Source organism: Mirounga angustirostris, unplaced genomic scaffold (genome assembly GCF_029215605.1).
Source record: "Mirounga angustirostris isolate CCGP_5_RB_7025 unplaced genomic scaffold, mMirAng1.0.hap1 SCAF_8, whole genome shotgun sequence".
Lineage (NCBI taxonomy): Eukaryota > Metazoa > Chordata > Mammalia > Carnivora > Phocidae > Mirounga > Mirounga angustirostris.
The window spans coordinates 131,534,290-131,555,184 of NW_026991716.1; the positions used below are offsets into that span (position 1 = coordinate 131,534,290).

At 37.1% G+C, this 20,895-nt stretch overlaps 1 protein-coding gene across 1 annotated transcript in view; it reads right to left on the minus strand.

The window, feature by feature from the left end:
- The window catches only part of SYNE1 (spectrin repeat containing nuclear envelope protein 1), a 444,246-nt gene that overhangs the window by 291,150 nt on the left and 132,201 nt on the right, over window positions 1–20,895 (minus strand). Inside the window, exons 12-17 of the mRNA XM_045865766.2 lie at window positions 18,241–18,378; window positions 16,902–17,066; window positions 7,410–7,522; window positions 6,692–6,860; window positions 1,285–1,381; window positions 148–350 (exon numbers count right to left, since the gene is read on the minus strand). Of these exons, the coding sequence (XP_045721722.2) occupies window positions 148–350; window positions 1,285–1,381; window positions 6,692–6,860; window positions 7,410–7,522; window positions 16,902–17,066; window positions 18,241–18,378 (885 nt within the window). The remainder of the gene's footprint in view (window positions 1–147; window positions 351–1,284; window positions 1,382–6,691; window positions 6,861–7,409; window positions 7,523–16,901; window positions 17,067–18,240; window positions 18,379–20,895) is intronic.

The window sequence follows — 20,895 nt, forward strand, 5'->3', positions numbered from 1 at the left end:
AATTTACTAACCCGAGAGCACAACTCTTCAGGCAAAGTCAAGAATCTTGAGTCCCATTTGCAAATATATAACATTCCCTAGAGAACTATGCTGTGTCTCATTGCTAAGTTCGTGTGTACTCCTTTCCTTTGGAAAGAGCAATCTTACCTTTTTGGCATGCTCTGACTGATTTAGCATTTTCTCTGCATCCTCTAACCAGGCCTGAAGACTGGCCACAGTATTGCCATATCGATCCCAGTTAGCGATTACTTCTTCCAGCATGCTCCGCACGCTCCTAACTTCTACTGAGAGGTTCCTCCACTGGGCAGTGGTTTCGTTCATGAATTTCATCACATTCTCGGCTTCTTCCACTAAAACAGATACAACAAATTATAATTCTTACTTTATATTTTAAATCCACCAAGCCTTTTCTCTATGGTCTATACACTGGTGTGCAATTATAATTCTTCTTTAAAGATTTTTTTAAAGATTTTATTTATTTATTTGACAGAGAGAGACACAGCGAGAGAGGAACACAAGCAGAGGGGGTGGGAGAGAGAGAAGCAGGCTCCTCGTTGAGCAGGGAGCCCGATGCGGGACTGGATCATGACCTGAGCCGAAGGCAGCCACTTAACTGACTGAGCCACTCAGGCGCCCCTATAATTCTTCTCTAGATTATAAAGTTAAAAGATGAAATGTTAGAATTTCATTCACTAATGCTGGGTATATTGTACCATATTCACAGGTATTTATAAAGATTAAAGATAATATTTTTAAATTGATAAACGGGATGCAATAAAGCACATATGAATTTTTTTTGCATTTTATATACACTCAAATAGATGGTCACATATCTAGTATCAATCACAAATACTATAGTTCATTTTCAGCAAATATGACAGACATATTTCCAAAATGAAGCAAACATATTTTACAACTTGTGTCTTCACACTAACTTAAGTTTTCATTTACTTGATAGTAATATTCAAGTTACTTTTTTTCATTTAATCCTCAGAATTGAAAATAGGTTAGAAAATTGCAATTTAGAGAAGGAATGCTTTTTTTTTTTTTGCCCCTTCTCAGAAGATCACACACATAGACATGCGCGCACACACACAGTATGATTATATAGGTCAGACAGGCATTGCACAAAGTCAAGGGGACTGAAGCCAATATGTGCATTCCAGGCCCATGGCAGGGTCACAGAAAGATTCTGCAAGAAAAAAAAAGAGCTGATCACGGAAATCTGCAGGTTCTAAACCATACTGCATTCAACAGTTTAGCCAATTCTATCATGTGTTTTACCTGAACCGTCAGCTTGGATGTACATCTCTGCTGTCTGTTTCAAGATTTGGTATGTCACTTCATACTGTTCAAAGAACTTGGTATTTTCTATAAAAGACTAGAAAGGGGGAGTGGTTAGAAGACGGCAAACACTAGGCATAGGTAGAAATACCAAAGTCCATTTCTTCAAGAGAGATATACCGGTATTTTGCCCAAATTTACCAACCTCACTCTTATAAAATATAGCAAATTAATTCAACTGTTATAAAATAACCTGGCTATTCCGAGAATATAAATTGATTCCACACTCACTTTTAATTCTAACTCAGCACTATTGAGAAAGTATTCTATTTCTTCTCCACGCAAGGGTTTGTTTTTAGAAGAGACTGAAGTCTCTCCAGACAACCTGGGGCTAACATTTAGAAAGCACTAAATTTGGAAGAACATTTTCATGTCCAACTGTGTTTGAGCTGTGGGTTTGCTGCTCTTTGAACATTAATTCTGGTGAATGATGGCTCTGAGGAACTTGGATTATAAATAAATGGCACAGTGCACTTTCCTTAAAATAAAAAGTACAAAAAATGTTTAAAAGTAGAAAAATTTTAAATAATCACATATCCCACCCACAAGTGTAAAAATTACAGATAAGACATGTCTATAGCTGTATGTAATTTACATACAGAACAGAGCCACCATCAGCAAATGGGCACTATAAAATTTAGAACACACAAGAAATCCTTAGGTAAATTTTATTGTTAACTCCAGGAAATATGAAATAACTCTTGTTTCAAAGATTAGTCCTGCTATGGTAAAGGGAAAAAGAAAAAAGAAAAATGCAATCATAGTTACCAATGTATCACCAAAGGCTCTTTAGTTTCTTTTAATAGTACAATTAGTTCCTATGATAACCTGATAAAATACTTGATAAGTGTCTCTACTATAAAATGCAAAATTAGCCTTTAGAAACCAGCTGAAGTCCAGTGTGATATGCTGATGAATACTTAATATGGAGATGCAAAATGTTTGAGTGCAGATATAAAACTTCATAATTTCATAGACATCCCTCAATTTTACTGATAAATTTTTATTATATTTCAAGATAACACTAAAAAACATTCCATGTATAATACATTTCATAGCATTTTATGTTTATAAAGCATTTTACCTATATGTAAATTATTCTTCAGGAATATAGTGACTAGGGAAAGCTGCGAGTTACCTGGAATGAAGGGTTCCATTAGGAACACTTATTTCAATAATTTAATAGGCTGTATTATTTTGGTAAGTAAAACAATTAATTGGTTAAATAATTATTTAGCCTTATGTTCTACTCCCTTAACTTCCCTGTTCCCCAACTAGGGAAAGAGTAATTTACTGTAATTTAAATTTGGAATAATTTAACCAAGTGAGCATATCATAATTTGATCAAAAAAGGAAAGTTACACCTAATGTGCAAGACACTGTAGACAACTGAAGAGATAAATATATTTGGCAATGTTTAAAAAATAGTCTCCATTTATTTTGGAACAAATTTCAAGAAGCTAAAGGGGAAAACAATTGTTCTAAGTGTGAGAGGAAAGGGAAATAGTGGCTGTATTGGACAGAAAGACTTCATTTAATATGCTTTTGCTAGAATTGTTTACAAATTAATTACAAATGAACAAGAGAGAAAAGTTTATTTCCAGTTTCATTTCCAAGGGGGAAAACAGGATACTTTAAGAATATTATAAATGTTGTAGGAATTCATTAAAGTATTTTTGAGCCTTCCTATTAGGAAGACTAGGCAATTAATTTTTGAAGGAAGATACCTTATTTGTTATTTTACCTTTTAACTGTTTCATTTATTTTGACACTTTTTTCTTTCTGAATACAGAGTAAATCCATTTCATAGCATGAATTATTTTATCTATTAATATCACTTTACTAGGAGGAGTGCTAAATCTCCTTTTTACCATGAGCTAACTAGTCTCTCAGAAGGGTGCAAAAGAAAATGCAAATGAATATTTAAAATAATGATAGGATTAATTTATTTCTTTAAAAGTAAGACTTACAGGGCACCTGGGTGGCTCAGTTAAGCCTCTGCCTTCAGCTCAGGTCATGATCCCAGAGTCCTGGGATGGGCTCCCCTTCGGGCTCCCTGCTCAGCAGGGAGTCTGCTTCTCCCTCTCCCATTGCCCCTCCCCTCTGCTCCAGCTCTCTCTCTCTCTCAAATACATAAAATCTTTAAAATAAAGAACTACATAATTATAAAAAAAATAAAAATAAGGCTTAAATTTGGATATCAAGTTCAACAAGTCAGCCATGTTATAGTTAATGGCACTTCAAGAAAAATAAGATATCTCTTTATCCCACTAAATCCAAAGTATTAGTGGAAGATACTAAACTTCTCTCACAAGATAAATATAGAGATAAATAAATTTCATTCATCGATTTCACTTGAATCGTGCTAAGCCAGGTAATTTAAGATTTAAAAAATCATCTTTGAGAAGAGGTTTTATCAGAATTGTCTATATTAATAAAATAATTACAAATAATAAAATAAACGTTCACATTACTTATGCTGCATTCACATAGGCCACAATTCCAAGAGCTCTTCTATGGAAAAGAATGAATTATCCTATTTCTTCCATAGTAAAACTGAAGCATGTGTTAACAAAACATGGTCATATCAAGAACAATGCTGACAGCAAAAACCAAACCAATTATCTCCTGATTTATACTACAGTATGTAATTTCTTATGAATAGCATGTGGCCTAGGTTTAATTAACAAGCATTTGTGAAGTATTTTCCAAGAATTTCTTAAGCACGTAGCAGGGGCAGACCTGAGCACCCAGTACAAGAGGTAAGTAGGAAGCACATTTTCTGATTCTCTAACCCTTTAAAAAATGGTGGGTTTTTTTTGCATATGAGTAAGATTGAATTGAGAATTCAAACTAAGGAAAAGATAATTATGGAACTTTTACATCCTGCATATTACTTTGGTTATTAGATGATGTGGAGCAGCATATGGCTCATTACAATAAATTTTTTTAGAAACCAAGGAAAGGATTGGATTTAAGAACCTGATTGTATTACTTTATTTGGAAGTCTTCACTCTTTGAAACAGTCTGTTCTAAAGAAAATTATTTTCTCACTAATTCCAAAGGGATGAGAGAAGCTAAAGGGGGCATGAGATAAAAGGAAAGCAATATGTGTCCTTCTTTCTTCCTTACAAAAGTCCCTATAATTGTATCATCATCATCATCATCATCATCATCACTAAAAATCTGGGAAAGACTAAGTCTCCTAGAAATTAAGTTATTTATGAAGTCACATGGGCTGTAAGTAGCTGAACCATAATTCCACATATTTCCATGTGACTGGTGGCCAGACTGTAATAATCTCCCCTACTTTGCCCCGCTCTGCCACAATACCCCAAACAGAAATTAGTTCTGTCACTGTCACTATCAGCATGTAAGTGTAAAATATTGTCAAATATGAACTAACATCAAATGGAACTAATATTTACGTGTGCTACATTCCTTAGTTCACTAAGCTACAGGAGATCATTTTAATTATTTGGTCTTTTAAGTTAAAAAAAAAAAAAACGTTCACAGCCAATTTGGTTAGATAGACAAGTTCAGTACCTAAGCTTTTGGTTCAGAATGATGTGACTTCAAATCCTGACTCTACTTCCTACCAACTGTGCCACCCAGAACGTGAGGGCTGAGCGCTGAAAGGCTCTGTTTCCTCAGTGAAACCATGTGAAAATGCCCAGCCAATAGGGTTGTCATTGGGATGCAAGATGACAACACGTAAAACACTGGGCTCGTGGGGAACACTCAATATCCCACAGTTATTAAAACTATTAAACAAAAAATATTGTAAAACCCTTTACAGAAAAGAAGTGTTAGCAATAAATAGGTGTGTTTCACCACGGAATAAAAATATTAAGAAATGTTCACTTTAATGTGCTACATTTGTAGTGAAATTAGCAAGTTTACCAATAATTTTAAGTTATGAAGCAGTGAACTTCTCTTTACTTTATGGAGAAAGCAGAAGTACTGTTTTTTTTATTAACATTAATTTTTTAAGATTAATAAACAACTCTCTATTTACATATTCTTTATTTGAGAAGTTCAAAGAGAATTACTAACATCCTTGTATTAGAACATTAACCTGGTGGAACACTCCCATTAGGCATTTCAATCTGATTGGCTGTCCTTAAATAGCGAGAACAAAGACAGATCCTGCATAATTACCTGCTGAGTTCATTGTGTATCATTTGACATGACTAAACCCCAAAATATAAATGCATATCTGTATTTAATACTTAAAAGACTAAAGTAATTGCTTGAACTTAAAAAATAAGATTTTTCATTACTTTCCAAAATAATTCAAAATGAGTAAGGGAACACATCATAACAGATTTCATATTTTTTGACACATATTTCCAAGACAATTGTAGTAACCCTAAAGAAAGATTTTACTGTAAATGTATTTTTTCCCCAAATGATCCTGTTTATTCATCACTTTAAAATGTAAAACTTTAAAAATGTAATTAAAATATAGCAAAATATATTCTGGTTCTAGAATGCTTCAGTAAAGATATGGTTTCAATAAACATTCAGTCACACCAGTTACAAAGCTACTCTGACTAATCAGGTTAGAAATGGGCTTGGATTTTAAAATTACTAATTTCTTATTTAGAATTTGTGATTAAACACAAATGGAGTGGTACAGGACTGAGATGCCTTATGGACAGAAACTTTGAGAGCAAATTTGTATTGCTAATAAATTTGTGGGGGGATTTGTTTAACTAACAGAAATAAACTACCTTTAAGAAATAATTCTCTAATTACATGTAAATAGAAAATGCTAGTTACAGAACAACCTAATTTCTTCATTAATGCAGGGCTACTACTCTATGTAGATATAGAATTATTTATACTGATAGCCCAAAATATAAGATAATCTATAAAAATTAAATTGTTACAGAGATTCATAGACAAAAATTTTACTTTTCCTGGATGCACATGAGAAGCAATGAAACTCAGAGACATGCTGGACCTATAGTCCCCATATGAATAACTGAAAATGATTGATTTTTAGAGACAGGAGCATAATCTTTAAGTATGTTAACTCAGTTTCAATGGTGAGCTCACAATCAAAATCATGGGTATGCAATGCAAAAACTTTTCTTTAAGCAATAAAGCCAGTCAATGATTCAGTATGATTAATGGAGCAAAATCTTTCATCTTACCGAAGAATATAGATGAATATTTCAGATTATTGCAAAGAGCTAACTTATATCAAACCCACTTAACACACTGGTATCTTCATGCTTAAATTCAAGATAAAAATAATAGCATCAAATAAACTGGTAGGTACTAAGTGCTAAACCCATGTGTCCTCTGATTTCTTTCTCAAAGCACCGGGGAGACTTACAATGTAGTTTTGCAGAAGCATCTCCACTGACTCTCTCCTCCCATACTTGATGATCCAAGATTTCAGCTTTGACTCTGCAAGAACCAGCAGTGAGAGCAGACGGTACTTTAATTCTAGAAATTCCATTTTCATTAAGTGTAGCTCTGATGTGGAGGAAACAAAATGAAACCTAGAAAAAGAACACGGAGAATTTACAGAATGTAACTAATAGTAACAGAACGGTGCTTACTTAACCTGTTACGCGTCAGTGCTAAATATAATAGCAGGCACAAGGTCTTCTAAACTCTGGCTGATCAATCACTATCAGGAGATCTGATTCCTTCTCTAGCTCTGGATTTAAAGGCAAATCATGATTGATTGAAGTATTTAATATAGTTCTTTCCCCTGCCAAGACAACTCTCATCTGTTTCTTTTATAAGCTGTTTTTGCAATATTACATAATGTTCCTCACAGTACTGAATAAAAATACAGTCTCTGAAGAAACCATTTCTGTGATTTCCAGGCTGTGGGTATATTCAGGTTTACTCTTTTCAAACAATAATACATTAGAATGTTGGCATTCTTAGCATATGTTATGGGAGCTCAATTTTTATGTACCAAATGAAAGCATCTCTGCAAAAAAAAAAAAAATCATTTCATTGAAAAGAAAAGAAATGGAAAAAACACCCACCAAGCATTTAAAAAAAGATACTTCGTTTATAATCAGCCATTCTCTTACCTCTCGGCCATGTCCTCTAATTGATCAGGTGGCACTGGGATCCCGTTAACAGACCTGGTCCGGTAGATTTCATGGAATGCTCTTTTGTGGGCATCTGTGTTTTGAAGCAGATCCTAAGATACAATTTAAAAAAATAAAAAATGGGAAAACATGTTCACAGGAGGCTAAGAAGCAAAATTTTCAGCCTGTACCGATGAGTCAATGTCCTCAACAATTTGATCATGCTGCTACATCCATATGCGACTTGGTGCCTCTCACAGGCTTTTACCTTGTACAGGAGCCCTGGTGCTTGTCTATAAGGCCTGTGCTGGAGCTGTATCTAATAATTATGGCATCTTTTAAACACACATGACACTTGCACGGCAATGCATTCAGACATTTTAAAGGCACATGGTCCAAAGGAAAATATAGTTACTGCTATAAACAATGATTTGTTAGAATTTTTCTCCTTCCTTGATTTTGAATATATTGGTGTTTAGAAGCTGTAAACTAAGCACAGCTGGTTTAACCCTTTAATGGTAATACACACACACACACACACGTATATATTACACTCTTGTTATTTTACTTTGAATACATGTAGACTACTACAAAGTGATACCTGCTCACCATTTAAGCCAGTTATATTACAATATTATGAAAATACTCTTATGGTTAGAAGATTTCAAACAAGCACAGGGAATGTCCCATAGGTATCAGAGTGGAAAGATCAAATGTGATGTTTATGAATATTCTTTGTAGGCTGTATAGAACTACACAAATTTTAATAACTTATCTAGATTTGTTTTCTGAATTTTTCACTGTCAATAGACTTACTTGTATAAAGACTTACAGGTATGTCACAATCCCTAGCCAATTTCTCACACAGAAGCGAAGAAAAATGAAACATGGTTCATGCCATATTCTCTAGAGTTTAATTTGTTTCCCAATAGCACAATAAATACCCAATAGTTTGTCACTCACTGAAAAGCAAGACCCATTAGCCCACCAGAATGATACATTAAGATTAACACTGTTAGCTCACACTGAGATTTAGTGGGTTTTTTTTTTTAAAGATTTATTTATTTGACAGAGAGATACACAGCGAGAGAGGGAACACAAGCAGGGGGAGTGGGAGAGGGAGAAGCAGGTTTCCCTCTGAGCAGGGAGCCCGATAAGGGGCTCGATCCCAGGACCCCGGGATCATGACCTGAGCCGAAGGCAGATGCTTAACGACTGAGCCACCCAGGCGCCCTGATTTAGTGGATTAATTGGAGAAAATAGAAGCAAAAAACAGCGTAAAACCGTAAGAGAAACACTTGATGGAAGGGGGAAAAAATGAAGGCTCTCATATATAAATTAAAATGTTAAGGTCATACTAAGGTCATATGTGCTTGCTCACATAAAGACATATGTGTTTGTGACTTTTAACTTGAGGGAAATTAATTTTTACACTGTAGAAAAATCTAGGGCCAAACTACTTCTATCCTTGTATATTTTGCTATTATCACCTATTGATCTGCACAGGTAACTGCACAGATTTCACAGGTCACTCATGCCCAGAGGGAGGCCACTATGTACAGGAGCTGATCACAGGGGACAGAAGACCAACCTAAAGTAGCTAAGGACTATGAGTATTTTAGTCACCCCTTGCCTCCTTTATAACATCTAGACACATTTTTGTGGCTTATGATCTTATCTGAGACTCCCCCCCAGGTGAGCGCAGGGCAAATTTACAGCCATCACCACACACAGCTCCAATTTATTATATGACTATAAGTTAATATATGAGTAGGGGTCTGTGACTACACTCATATGTCCCGTCATTTTCTAAAAAGTTTTCCTTATTATAGTCAGTATCTAGTTAACTGAAAGAATCTTGAGAAGATATCAAAACAAAAACATTTTCAAAAATATGATAAAGGGACTACAGCTGGTGTGATGTCACTGGGATCTCTGAAAAGCCATCGTACTAAAACCCAGCTAGATGCTGAGCACAGCATGTGACTTTAATTCACTGGTGGGCTCACAGGAAGTAAGGGAAATCTTTTAGGTCTCCAACTCTGGTTAAAATATGACCCCAAAACTGGATCATAGACCTGTGAGCAAAAACAAATGGACAAAGCTGATCGAGGCAAATATCTATACCGTTGCTGTAGGAGTTTAAGTCTTGGAACTTGGAGAAGGTGGGAACAGTGAAATTCAGAATCCTAATGAGCCAGAACCCTAAGTACTAACAAAAGTTAACTGGTAGGAATGTAACAATATTGGACAAAAGAGATTTGAGAATAAAAGTCATTACATGTAATTAATTGCTTAAGGATGAAACTTTCAATTTGCTAGTAGCTATCTTAATTCTGAACTTGAACATATCTAGTAAAGCCTTTTACACAGAGTAAACTTTACATATCTAGTAAAGTTTTTACATAGAGTAAAAACTAATAGCACTCTAGGGAGAAACTGACAAAACCACATGGCTGTGGGAGCTATCAATGCCCCTCTCAGTGACTGAGATGGAGCAAAGGAGAAACTGGGCTAGCAGGTGGTAGAGGGAGGAGGAGAAGCAAGGGGAAAGGGCTTCAGATCTGTGGACCTCTATAAGAATTTGGGATTGCTTATTTTGAATAGGTGGGAGCCACTGGGAAGTTCTGAGAGGGCTGAAATGAACTGACTTGCATTTTACAAGCACTGCTGTGGCCACGTTACTGAAAATGCCCTATCCTTGATGCACTGCTTCCCTTAGCTTCTAAAACAACACAGGAGCTGGATTCCCTCCCACCTCACTGATTGCTCTTTCTCATACTCTTCTGCTGGTTCATTTTCTACTCTTTGATTTCTTGATATTAGATTCCCTTAGGGCTCAGTTCTTAACAGGTTTTTTTCTGTCTATACTTCCTTAATTTCTTTAGTCTCAGAGCTTCCAACATCCTTCTATATACCAATGATTTTGAATATTTATCTCCAGCCTATATATATTTATCTCCAGCCTGTGTCCTGAGCTCCTGTCTCTTATCTCTTACTGCCTACACCACATGTCCGCTTCGACGTGAAAAAGTCTCATACTTATCATGCCCCAAACTGAATTCCTGATCTTTCCCCAAACCTGCTTCACTGTCTCTCCATCTCAACTGATGGAAACCCCATTCTTCCAACTGCTTAGTTGAAAAAACACAGTGTCATGTATCACTCTCCTTTTCTTTCACAATCAATATCTAATGCCAAAAATTGCTCTGCCTTGAAAATATTCAGAATCTGACCATTTCTCACCATCTCTACAATTACCATCCTGGTCAAGCCACCCTATGTGGATTATTGAGACTGGTTCCCTGGCTTCTACCCTCTATTACTAACCCAGTCTCTATTCTCACATAACGGACAGAGTGATACCATCATTCCTCTGGTAAAAAAGTAGGTGGGAAAAGACAGTTATAATTTGACAGTGAAAATCAACGGTGCCAAAAGCACAATTAAGGAAAGTACGGAGGCGCAAAGAAACAATACTGGGGAAAAATAGGGGCTTAGCTACAGGCATGGAAAAGATTGCCAAAGAATATTTTAAAATATTTTGAACAATTTAAATATTTGAACAATAATTTTGAAAACTTAGTCAAATGGACAATGTCCCAGGAAGTATGAATCTGCCTACTGACCCAATTAAAATTCTGAAAGCCTGAATATTTCTAATCATTTTTAGGGGCTGGGAATACAACAGAAAGAAAACAGACAATAATTCTTTTCCTTATGGAGTTGGTACTACCGTACAGGAAATCAAGCAGTAAATGAGATACATAATGAAAATAGCAGTTGAGATGCAGATAAATGCCAAAGGAAAAAATCAAACAGGAAAAAGGGAAAGGGAGTTGTAATTTCAAAGGGGTGGCCAAGAAAGTATTGACTAAGAGGTGACTTTTCAGTAAAGGCCCAAAGGAAATGAGGAAGAACATACTGAGACTAATCAATGGGAGAATGTTTCAGGCCAAGGACAGAGAACATTCCAGAACAATGGCAAGGGCAAAGGGGTTGACATGGGAATGTGCTTGCCTGTTTGATATCATCTTTTCAGTGAGGTTTCACTGACAACCCTAGTTAAAATTGCACCACCCCTAATACTCTCCGGCCTTTGACTTTCTAACCTAATATATAATTTATTTTATTTATTACCTAGTTACATTTATTATTTCTTATCTACCTCTTCCCATTAGAAGGCAAATTACATGCTGTAGGAATTTTTTCCTACACTGAGTGTCTGTTTTTCTTATGAGTGCATCACAAATGCCTAGAACATCACTTTGCACATAGAGAGTATGCAGTGAATATTTGTGGAAAGACCAGGAAAGATTAGAAAGCATAGCCAGAGGAGTAGAAAGAAAATGAGAAAACCAAATGAAGAAAGTAGCTCAAGGATGAGGAAATAACTATGTGAAATGCTTTTGATAGGCAAGGTAGGATGCGGACTGAGAACTGACCACTGAGTGAGGAAGAAGGAGGACTCTTAGGAACCTGACATGAACAGCATGGCAAGAGCAGCTCAGCTGGAATGGGTTCTCAAAAGAATTGGAGAAGAGCATTCTGGAACCAAAATGAGCACAGATAACTTTCAAGGAGCTTCACTGAAAAAGGAAGGAGGGAAAATGGACAGTAGCGAGAGGGGAGGGGAGGGTTAAGAAAGACAGGTTTTATTTTTAAAATTTTATTTGTTCTTTTTAAAGGAGTCTTTAAGAGGAGATGATTAACAGCATATACTTTATGTGGGTGGGCAAAAATCCAGCAGAGAGGGGGGAAAAAAAAAGGCAAGAACTACAGGAACTGTTTCCCGGAGAAGAGCAGGGAGGATGGGATCTCATACACACGTGGAGGAGCTGGTCCCAGGTTGGAGCACAGATGGTTCATCCCTAGTAACAGAAGTGAAGACTGAGTGTTCAGGCACAGATGCATGTAGGTGGGTTGATGTGGTCGTGGGAGCTTGCGGAAATTCTTTTTTGATTGCTTCTATTTTCTCAGAGAAATAGGAAGCAGTGTCATCAGCTGAGAGTAAGGATATGGGAGGAGGTGTGGAGGATTTGAAGAGACAAGGTATGGCATAGTTGTCCCCAAAATAAAGAGGCGATGGAGATGAGGCGAAAGGAAACGCCTTTGGAGTGCCAGGCAGCACTGGGGACCCAGCTGGGTTAGTCATCGTGCCTGGGGGTGTGTTTCTCTGCAACCACACTCAGCTGCATATGCGTGGGCGGGGACCAGGCAGAAAGTGGACTCTAACCGGAGCTGTGTTTTAACCAGCCCCACAGGGCAAAGGAAACTGGGTCAAGACAATTAATGTGTGTACAAGTGGTGACCTTTACTGATTCAGCATTGAATTTAAGTAGAAGGCCAAGGGAAAGGATGACATGAAGAGGGTGAGAGGCAGTAAAATCATGGATTATAGGGCACAGAGTTCATGCAATTTGGAGTTAGGGCAGAATTGGTTGGACAGTGAGATAGGTGCTTGAAAAAGAGGTTGTGGAGGGGTTTCAGTTACTGGTGATGACAAGTTCTAGACTATGCCTCTGCCTTGAAAGGCTAGAATAGGGTGTAGGATGGAATCCCTGGAAGACAGGAGATCAAGAAACCAACAGGCCAGGTTATTGGCAGGATTATCTATGGGTTACTGAAGTTATTAAGAATTATGGCATGCATTGTCATGCAGGAAATAAAATCTTCAAAACAGGAGAGGAAGTGATCTAGGTAGGGTTGATAACTACAATAAGGATGGGGAGTAGGTGGTACAGTTTGATGGCTATTTTCATGATTCCTTACGACTGAAAGCCTTACTTGGCTAAAGCAATACTACTAATAAAATTTAGTAAGTTTAATTACTCTACATGTGTTACATGCAATAGCTTTGTGGGCATGGTTTAAGTTTAGTGTTTAAAACAATCTGGATTAGGGATGCCTGGGTGGCTTAGCCAGTTAAGCATCTGCCTTCGGCTCAGGTCATGATCCCAAGGTCCTGGGATCCAGTCCTGCATGGGGCTCCCTGCTCAGCGGGAAGCCTGCTTCTCCCTCTGCCTGCCGCTCCCCCTGCTTGTGCTCTCTCGCTCTCTGACAAATAAATAAATAAAATCTTTTAAAAATATAAATAAATAAAACAATCTGGATTATCAGCTATGTGACCTTGGGCAAGGCACTCAACCTCTCTCTGCCTAAAGTTTATTCATTTGCAAAATAAGGATAATAATACCTGTTCTCACATCCTACATGTCAAGTGCTTAGCAAAACTACGTACTTAAGACAGAAATATGGTTAAATACTCAATTATAGTTAGCTATGACTCTATTTGTTACCTTCCTAGATAACTAAGCATAAGAGTATCTGGAAAATAGAAAAGGTAGTAAAGGTGTATCTTGCTTTTCAGAATAATATGACCCTACATACATGCAATTAAAAAAATAACTTTGGTAGAACCATTTATAAAATAACCTCTTTGCAAAAAAAATATTTTAAAAATTATCTGAATTGAGTTTTCAAACACTGATTATGTATTAAGTAATGAAGAATTGTCCTGTGGTATATTAAAAAAAAAAAGGCGTGAGTAATGCATAAAGCCAAAAATTCTAGATCTTGAGAGCATATCTAAGTTTTCATGGCAAAAGCCATCATTACTTATAGACTGGGATAGGAAGATAATGTTCTAAAATATTCTTGCTTAGGTGTTGATGAGTCCTATATTGTGTTCTTTTCAATGTATATATTGCATTTCCAAGTGAGCCCAATATACCAGCACAAAGTAGTGATACCAAAGTGATGGGCTGATTTTTCTGCTATTGAAGGGGTCCAGACTTTTACTTATCTCAACAATGATTCAAATTTCTCCCATCATCAAAACTGACCTTTTTATAGGCACCTAACAAATACATTTTAAATGAGTGAGAATTGATTTTATAACTGACAATGACATTGTTATATGACTCTACTACTTTAAGTGCCTGTGACCAGACCTAGTGCAAGTTCCTCCCTCAGTAAAAAGATCATTCTGGAGATCTGTTGAACCTAGTCTTTGCCCTTACCTGCCTCTGCTTACTTGCTGTTGCCTCTTCACTACATTCCCCAGCTTGCTCTTTAGTCCTTTCTGATTTTTAGTCTCAGATAAGCATCTCCTCCAACTCTTCCCACTCCCCTTTTCTCTACTCCATTTCATTTCTGGTTTTTATGGTTGTTTATTGCACTTTGGCAAAGGGATGGTTCTTGCTGCATACTTGGTGGTTGGCACAGGGTTTCTCGCTCAAGGGAGCCAGAAGGGTCATGAGGAGCCTGGAGTCATATAATCACTGAGAGACAGCACGTGCGCATCCAACTTAAAACTCATTCCTTAGCAGCGGTTGCTGCAGCCTAGAGTGTGCAGCGAATTAACATTTCTGCTAAATCTTATCACCTAGTAAACAGCACAGCTAATGTTGTAGGGCATTTTCTCTAAGGTGGAGCATTCAAATCAGACTTAAGTATGTTATTCCAACAACAAACCCATGTTGTGTCTCAAACTTATAGATTGGAAGCACCTTCACCAGTTTCCCTGGTGCATAAAGCTGGCACACAGTAGGTCCTCAGTGTATATTTGCTGAATTAACACATTTAACCCACAATCGATACACACTCTACATTTGATTTTAAAGCCTAAGGTGACTTCTTTTGTACGAAATATTCATGTCAGTTAAACATCATTTCAGTTGTTACACGATGTGTTACATAGTATTTATGATGAGTTGCTAATATTTAAAGTGGTATCATTTGTGTAACACTGTTTCAGCATTTCCCCCTATTTTTATTTTTATTTATTTATTTTTAAAGATTTTATTTATTTATTTGAGAGAGAGAATGAGAGAGAGAGAGCACATGAGAGGGGGGAGGGTCAGAGGGAGAAGCAGGCTCCCCGCCGAGCAGGGAGCCCGATGCGGGACTCGATCCCGGGACTCCAGGATCATGACCTGAGCCGAAGGCAGTCGCTTAACCCACTGAGCCACCCAGGCGCCCAAGATTTTATTTATTTATTTGAGAGAGAGAATGAGATAGAGCATGAGAGGGGGGAGGGTCAGAGGGAGAAGCAGACTCCCCGCCGAGCAGGGAGCCCGATGCGGGACTCGATCCTGGGACTCCAGGATCATGACCTGAGCCGAAGGGAGTCGCTTAACCAACTGAGCCACCCAGGCGCCCTCCCCCTATTTTTAATATCCTGGGAATCTCAACATGGACATAGCCTAGGCTTTTCTGATGCTAAGAAGCCTTTACCCTGTTCAGTTCCAGAAAAACTCTTGCGATCTGATCTCTCATCTTCCATCTTCATAGACAGAACAGACTAGCAGGCCTGGATTTTATGTGTGTGTATCTCCACCCATGGAACAGATCCCAGATGGTGTTCTTGCCTGAGAAGCAGATTCTAAGGAGTTTTCTGTGTATTTTGTGCATGTTGGTGGTGGTGGGAAAGGGAGAGGCTAAGAGATAATCAGCAAAACTTCAAGTGTCTGGAGGTACTGATTATAACTGAAGAAGGGCCGAGCATAAACACAGGAAGGGCCCTGGCTAATTGTGTAGGCACATGGAATCTTCTTGTGTCCCTCTTGTTTGGCGCTTGAGTCTGGGTTGAGTCAGTTGAGTTGAGAGGGCCAGGAGCTGAAACTGCGTTGAACCTCTACATTTCCAGTTCTAAAAATAAGGTCCCAGAGGGGCGTGAGACAAAACCGGTCATGAATTTGCTTTATAATCTGGTCTAGAATATATAACAGTCTATTTCCCTGAAGCAGTGTTAAAAATGTTAATATTTCGGCAGAAAATATATATGAGCTATAAATTGCCCATACGTGGTCATCTCTGCTTGTCTGTTTTCCACATATATAGTAATCCCCACCGTGACACAGTAAATGCGGTACACAAATTCAATTGCACAAAATGCAGGATTGAGTTTAATGTGATGTTGATGAAAAACAGCATTTTTGGTTAGGTCTGTACTATCACAAAACACAGAGAGGAAGGATGTTAGAATTTATACTAAGCACAACTGACTTTGCAGTAAGCTGAAAAATTAATAAATAACTGAAAAGTCATCAAGGTCTAATCCCACCCCTTCCTAAAATCACCACTCTCCCTCAACACCTGCCCCGTCACAGCACAGGACATAAGACCTTGGCAACTTGGCTTGCCTTCCTTTGAGAATGGAGACAGGACTGAGGTCTGAAGCCAATGGCCAATCACATTATTATATAAATGTGTATGGTCTGTGGGCTTACCTTTTGAAAAATAACATATAGCAAGAGCAATAACAAAGATAACCACAGATGAAAAAATACTACGGAGCTATTGGAAAATACCTCAGAAAATAAATCTACTGGGACCGTCAGTCACAGGCATGGGTGAGTGTAGTGTGACATGTCTGAAACGGTATGAGTGATGCCTGAGGGACCCATGTCCGTGGAAGGTCTAAACAGCCACATCCCCAGACCGCACTGGGACTGTCATGCCAGAAGATTTCCCCACCAGGATTTTTACCTTGTGTTGCTCGCGTTTCCGTTGTATTGTGTTGGCCGTTTCCTCATGGACCTGCTGAATGGTAATTTCCTCTCTCAGGGCCACCTCTGCTCTGTATAACCAGGCACCTATGGTGCCCAGAGGTGCAGGGAGAGATTTATCAAGCTGTATATGCCAATCAAAGAGCTGGAATACGAAAGTAGAAAAACATAATTATCTTTAATACAGAAGACAATTCCTAAAACTCCCCCAAATGATTTCTAAAAGCCTACATAAGGATTTAAGTTAATAATTTCAGGTTAACTTAATAAATATCAAGGAAGAAAATATCTGTGTTCTGAATTTGATACTTTGAGAATGAGGAGGAAATTATAGTTACAAGCAAATTTTGAGGAGACTTAAAACACACCTTAGACATGGAAGGACATTATTGAGAGCTTAAACAGTTTTCTTCTTATAGGAAGAGCATAAAGCCCCCTCTGATTTTCAATTTCAGGGCTTTTGCTGAAAGGGAAGGGACTGGGTTTGCTAAGATGCTCAACATCCAGATGTTATACAATAGCTGATGTGTATCCTTTAAAACCTCCCACATGAGAACAGGTCCAGAAAAATCAGGGTCATCCAGTCATCTCCAGAGGAAGTACAATATTCAGGATTCTTTCTATGATAGTACAATTTCTAACTATTTCTTCATTTCTACCACTTTATCCAATTCTTAAGCAGTGTTTCCTGACTTATTGGAACATCAGGTGGGATAGGTTGAGGTGCTTGGAACTAACCTATTCTCTGGTAGAGTTTGTGGGGAAAAGATTAGATTATAAAAATGAAGATAATACGGTTAAGGTCAAGGCAAATATTCCCATTAGTGACAGAAGTTTCAGAGGCTTTGAAATCTTGGCCTTTAAGTTTGCTGAGTATTAATATGAAAGTTACTGTGCAGTTTTCTTTCAGGTTCATGAAGGACCTAAGATTTGCTGAAATTAAAGACTGTTAAAAATGAATGTGAATATAGGAGGATGACCAACTGTTGATGAAACCTGGTTATAAACTTTAGAGAAATTGCTGAGGCTCCATTCTTGGATGAGTCATGTCTTCTAAATGATCCAGAATTGAGCCTTTCAGGATTTCAATCCATCATCTACTCAACAGGGAAACTACGTATAGGGCAGGCAAAAGCAGAAGAGTTGTTAAGCCAAGTACTTCCACTAACTTAAAGGAAAACTCCCACAGGTAAGCCTTTCCTTCCTCAGAAAAGAGGCTGTAGGACCAGATGAAAACTCACTGTGTAGAAAAACATGATGGAAAATGTTCTTGACTAAATGATGTCAATGTTAATGAAATTAATCATGGGAGAACTTACCCTGGAGGACACTCTGTCCCAGGATTGTTTTACCAACGCTTGGTCAAGTGACAGTTTACCGTTTCTATGTACTGGTTGTATTAAATGTTCAATCTGTTTCCTTTTTATTTCATATTGAACTCTGAAGTGCTTGAATGACTAAAAAAGGAAAAAGAGCAACAACATGGAAATGAGTCAAAAACAGCAAACGCGGGCGCCTGGGTGGCTCAGATGGTTGAGCGTCTGCCTTTGGCTCAGGTCATGATCCCAGGGTCCTGCGATCGAGTCCCGCATCGGGCTCCCTGCTCCTTGGGAGCCTGCTTCTCCCTCTGCCTCTCTCTCTGTCTCTCATGAATAAATAAATAAAAAAAAAATCTAAAAAAAACAAAAAACAAAAAAAACCCAGCAAACGCAAAGGAAACCACATTTCCTAAATAACAATCCTTTATATTGGGAAAACGCTCAATATATGTTGTTGGTAATAATGATGACAGTCCCATGATACTGAAAGCAACTACCGTTCTTCAAGCCCTGATGATGAGCTTGGTCCCTTGCTAACTGCTCTCTACACTTCATTCCTCTGGCTTTCTCCATAACCCTACAACATCGATGTGACCTATTTTTATTACAATAGGAAGCCCAGAGGTAACTTGGCAAGAACAAGTAGTAGAGGCAGGACTAAAACCTAAGATTTCTCATTTCTAGTTAAATAATCTATGTCCCAGTCCATGCTCTCAAGAAATATATAGTCAATACTAATACAAACCTATGCTAATCATCAAAATAGTTGCTTTACTTCAAAATACTAGATAATTTAGGTTAGAAATTATATATATCTAAATAATACTGATTTAAAGATATCTAAATTTGTGTTTAAGTAAGTCGGGTAAAGAGGTTTACTTAAGGGACCTCAATTATATAATACTTTGCTTTAACTTTATGGCATTAAAATATTAATTATTGTATCATTTCTTTTATCATTGTATGTTCTAACATAAATTTGTAATATGTAGACTTAACCCTAAGTCTAATACTAACCTTAAAAATTAGTGATTTTAATTAAAGTTCTACATTTTATATTAAATTAACACATCCTAAAATAAGACTCCAAGTCCAAATTGAATTGAAAATACCACTAAAATGTGCAATTACGTTAAAGAACACGAGAATGTCCCTACAAACACATCTGAAAGAATTTGTCAAACAAACATGTAAGTTCACATGAAGACCACTGGGGGGAGATGGTGAGTAAATATTTTACCACAACTTTTATCTTCCATTGCCTCTAACTTAACGTAATTTAAAAATACCAAAACATAAATTTGACCTTCAATTTTGTTCCATAGAATTCTATGCATGAAAAAAAAAACAGAAAAATGAACTATTGACTGATAGGTAGAAACAGAAAATGCTGATTATGTAAGAAACACACAGATGAGGAAAATGTTTCCTATGTTCAGATTTCAGATGGTCCCTAAATTTTTTTTAAGAGACAGCTGATTATCTTTGGCCTGAAAGGAGTGTTTGTGTTTCATACTTTTCTAATCCTTTGTCTTCCCTTTATACAATAACATTTGTACAACAGGTAACTTCATAATTTGGACTTGATTTTTTTATAATTTATGCCCAAACTAAAACTCACCAATGGTCTAATAAGTATATTCACTCTGTTCTTGTATTTCTATTCTCAATTTACTGGCTTAATCATTTTTTTTTAATGAAGCTCATCCAGAAAATTATATTTTTGAGAAAAAAAATATTACATTGAGTTTCAAAGCAAATAACATATAACATGTTCAACAAATATAATATTGATGGCACCATTCATCTAAATTCAGGCACACTTTATAGATATTGTTACATAAAATCCACACACTAATGCCAACAGATAAATCCTTTATCATCTGCCATGTTGAGTGTCCTATCATTGCCCCCTTTTATGTAGCAAAACTGACTAAATTATAATGTAGACCAGGACATATTATAGTTTGGCCACTAAAATGCAATGCTATTTTAAATAGGAGGAAAACGTCAATGCTGCATATAATAAATCACAATTTAATGGGAAAACCTGTTATAAGATTTTATGTCTGAGAAGTGAAAATTGAAAGCCGAAATCCAAGTAACAGCAGGATAAGGAAACTGGGGGAACTAGCAGAAACAACCTTGGTGACCTCAATTTGAGAACAACAGTGTCGAACCGGACAGGTCGCAATAGAAACTGATCCCATTAATGAGCCCACTCCAAATAGTCATGTCGCAAGCCTTTGTTAGATGTGGCTTATTCTATAGTAGTTTTCTCTTTGGCACTGAAGTCATTTTTTAGTGGAATTTTTTGTTATGTGACAACTATAAGATCATGAGCTGTAGAAAAAGAATGACTAGATGTTTGTCCTTGGGGTCATCTATAAGACTCTGAGTTCCAGATAAGTCATGAAGCCTCGGAGCTCAACATACAGGATGGACACACACAATTGAAAACTACTAATTCCACCTCTCGGTATATATACCCAAAGGAAATAAACAAGATACTGAAGAGGTATCTGCACTCCCTTGTTGACTGCAGCATTGTTCACAATAGCCAAGATATGGAAACAACCTAAGTGCCCATTAATGGATGAATGATAAAGGAGATGTGATAGAGAGATCTATAAATATAGTGATAAAGAAGGACAT